Source organism: Priapulus caudatus, unplaced genomic scaffold, assembly GCF_000485595.1.
Source record: "Priapulus caudatus unplaced genomic scaffold, Priapulus_caudatus-5.0.1 Scaffold929, whole genome shotgun sequence".
Lineage (NCBI taxonomy): Eukaryota > Metazoa > Priapulida > Priapulimorpha > Priapulimorphida > Priapulidae > Priapulus > Priapulus caudatus.
Genome location: NW_014577990.1, coordinates 60025 through 63820, shown reverse-complemented (window position 1 = coordinate 63820; position 3796 = coordinate 60025). Strand labels below are relative to the sequence as shown.

The following is a 3796-nucleotide window of genomic DNA, read 5'->3' as shown; positions in this document are numbered from 1 at the left end:
TTTATATATATATATAAACCAGAGGGTAGTAACCAGACCTGTACCTCTGCCATACGTTCAGTCACTTACACACCACAAATTGTTGTGTGTTGCTAACCTTTTTGTACCCTCCTACATTGAGAACTCTATGGAGCGCTATTTCAACATAATAAACATACTTTTGGTGCGCGATTTCAACCACTTTTATGAGGCGCGATGATGCGCGCACCATGGCACAATTTTGGGTGCGCGGTGGAGCGCGAGCGCGATCGCGCCCCTTAAAAATGAAAGCCTGGTTAGCAGTGCTCAATTTTAAGGTTTTTTTTTGGGTTGTCCGGAGGACAACCAAGAGAGTAGCATATGGTTGTCCCTCAAGAGTTTTGGTTGTCCGGATATTATTTAAACATGTGCTGCATGCGCTCTGCTCACGTGATGATCAGTGCTGTAAAGCAAAAGGCAGGCTAATCATGTACATTTTGTACGATGTTTTTCGAGATAACGCCACATAATTATGTTGCGTGTGGTTATAAAACTATAAAATTCTATTCCAATTCAGTGCAGTCGGCAAATGATGTCCTCCATGACAGTTTGTTTATCGAGGCCACTGATCTCTATACTATAGTAACTGGCTGGCGAATTACAAATGACAAATGAGCGAGTGGGCGTAGAGCGAGTGCGCGCAATACATGTACATACACGTGATGTTATACATTGTATCAAGCAAGCCAGACAATGGGCCTAGACATGTACGTTTGCAGCGTATTGTGCAACCCTGGCCGTATGTAAAATAAACGCGCGCTCCCTGGTGGGCCGCGAGCGATCGATCGCCCAGGAGCAATGAACGAGAAGAAGCGCGCACCGTCATTATTGCTTATTTCAAAGTTTTGGATACCAACATTGTTTAAATTACTATCTGAAAAAGGATACCAGATTTCAAATACCTGAAGCGCTACTGTACGTGTACCGCAAACACTGGTACATAGAGAGCTCAGGTTATTGATTTTATAGAGGTTGGACACCGGACAACCACGGAAGCAATTTGTAGTTGCCCGAGAGAAAATCCAGTCGTCACGGACGACCGGACGACTGTTAAAATTGAGCCCTGGTTAGGGTCTATATCCATACTTTTAAATTTGTCTCAGTGGCTCAACGGTAGATCTTTCGTTTCGTGATAGTAAGGGACTGCATGTGTTCGAACCCCATAAGATGGATCTGTATTTCTTTGTATTTTAATTTGTTTCTGCATTTATTTGTTCTGTATTCATTTATATGTTCTGTAACTTTTGTTTATGTTCGGAATTAAATATATTTCTTTATGTTTTGCATTAAAAATTATCGTTATGTTCAGAAACTGACCAATAAGAGCCGGTTGTTTAGTTTTCAGGACTCCGAAACCGGGTGGGTATCACTTTCCCCCGGGCGTAGATGGAGGGTGCCGCTACGTGGCAGCACTAGTCCCTATTTTACTTATTTCCCTATATTATTATATCAGGGCGTGACACTCACGCATTTTGACCAAATCTCAAGCTCTCACGCTGATCTTACAATATCTCACGCACAGCCAAAAAATGCTGAGATATCTCACGCATGAATATCTCTTCACGAATAAAACGCTGAAATATCTCACGCACAGCAAAAAAAATCTTACAATATCTGAAAACAGTCACTTTAGTATGCACCAAATTGTGAAGTTATAAAATGCAAAAGCTCCCTACCGTGGGAGGTAGAAAAACCCCTTCCCCCCCCCTCTCTCGGTCGCTTCGCTCCCTCGCATCTCACTCTCACCTATCACCCAATGTTGGCAGCCCTGTTATATTATTATACCCTTATTTCCCTAACCCTAACCCTAACCCTAATCTTAACACTAGTGCTGCCACGTAGCGGCATCCTCAATCTACGCCCAGGGGAAAGTGATTCACAAACCGGGTCCGGTCGTTTAGACACTGCCTAAATAATAACAACGAGACACATTGACATTGTCATTGACATGGGGGAAAATACTTACTGACTGACGCCTTAATTTAAGTAAATGGTAACGTCAATCGGTAACAACAACAACAACGACGACGACGACGACGACGATAACAACAACAACAACAACAACAACAACATATTATACAGCTACAGTACAGTATCAGATGTTGTTGAACGCCCACCTTGCTTGAGAACTTTGTCTCTCTCTCGCTGGTCTTTTACTAGCGGCCGCGGTTCCAGCCTGTACTTGGAATGAAACGCTCCATGGGTCGCTCTGTAATAAATCCAAAAAGCCACAGCCAACGTGACAACTGTTGGCACTATAAATACTAAATATAGTGGCCGAAACGCATCGGCAAAGAAAGACAACAACACTTCAACAGCCATGATTATTGTGTGTGTGTTTGTGGTGTATCCTTGCGCCATCTATCAGGAGCGATAAGTACTAATCGTACAATTATGTGTCAAACTATTACGCCAGTGAGGTGTACCGTGCGTGCGCGTAATATATGATATACATACATATATTGTATTTATATGTATATATACAGGCCCGTAGCCAGCTAATTTATATTGGGGGGGTTCGTTTTTAAATGTTGGCCATTTGGTCGGGCGGGAAGCGACCGAGCGAGGGAGCATAGCGACCGGGTAGGGAGAGGGTGTTGGATGGAGGTGTCCTCCCTCCCACACGATAGAGATTTTGCATTTATTACACTAAAATAGAGCGATCTGGTGCATAACCGAGATGAAATTCTTGCAAATTATTTTTTTTTTGCTGGGGGGGGAGGACACCCCCTTTTTTTGCTCGTGCGAACTCCCGAACACCTCCTGGCTACAGGCCTGTATATATATATAGCTTTTATTTATTTCGCGCAATAGCGAGTTTTGGAAGTTGAAGAAGCTCCCATTGCGGTATACAATACAAGCAGGCACGCACACATGCCCGCGCACGCACACGTACATATTCAAATATGACGCTGTCAGGGTCACGTCATTGAATCCATTCGCGCGCATCTGTATCAGTGGGTGACATCAGTAGCTACTAACAAGAGCTAATGCCTATAAGGACCTCATTCGGTATCAGGTACACCTTGCGGCCCAATTTCAATCTACAAGGCATTGAACTTTCAGTCGTGGCGGTCGTGCGTATAGCGAGCGAGTGAAGTAAACCTTCCGTATCCATATCGAGTTCGGATTGTATATAGAGTGGAGTAGCGGAGGTTTGTACTAAGTTGCCATAATACTCTTATGCGTATATGCTAGCTACCGTGTGATCAGGAGTGAATAATTAAGCTTCGTTTTGTCTGATCCCCCTCTTCTCTCTATACTCCCTTACCTCCCCTCCTCTCTCTATACTCCCTTACCTCCCCTCCTCTCTCTACTCCCTTACCTTCCCTCCTCTCTCTACTCCCTTACCTCCCCTCCTCTCTACTACCTTACCTCCCCTCCTCTCACTACTCCCTTACCTCCCCTCCTCTCTCTACTCCCTTACCTTCCCTCCTCTCTCTACTCCCTTACCTCCCCTCCTCTCTACTACCTTCCCTCCCCTCCTCTCACTACTCCCTTACCTCCCCTCCTCTCTCTCCTCCCTTACCTCCCCTCCTCTCACTTTTCCCTTACCTCCCCTCCTCTCACTACTCCCTTACCTCCCCTCCTCTCTCTACTCCCTCTCCTCCCCTCCTCTCGCTTTTCCCTTACCTCCCCTCCTCTCACTACTCCCTTACCTCCCCTCCTCTCTCTACTCCCTCTCCTCCCCTCCTCTCGCTTTTCCCTTACCTCCCCTCCTCTCACTACTCCCTTACCTCCCCTCCTCTCACTATACTCCCTACCTCCCCTCCTCTCA

At 45.5% G+C, this 3796-nt stretch overlaps 1 protein-coding gene across 2 annotated transcripts in view; it reads right to left on the bottom strand.

Moving 5' to 3' along the window:
• The window catches only part of LOC106814477 (putative all-trans-retinol 13,14-reductase), a 19916-nt gene that overhangs the window by 15605 nt on the left and 515 nt on the right, over positions 1–3796 (bottom strand). The window contains exon 1 of one of the 2 annotated variants that reach the window (XM_014818794.1): positions 2136–2348. The exons of the other annotated variant lie outside the window; for it this stretch is intronic. Within the exon in view, the coding sequence (XP_014674280.1) occupies positions 2136–2340 (205 nt within the window). The 5' untranslated portion in view covers positions 2341–2348. Of the gene's footprint in view, positions 1–2135; positions 2349–3796 lie in introns of those variants that run through there. 2 annotated transcript variants of the gene reach the window in all.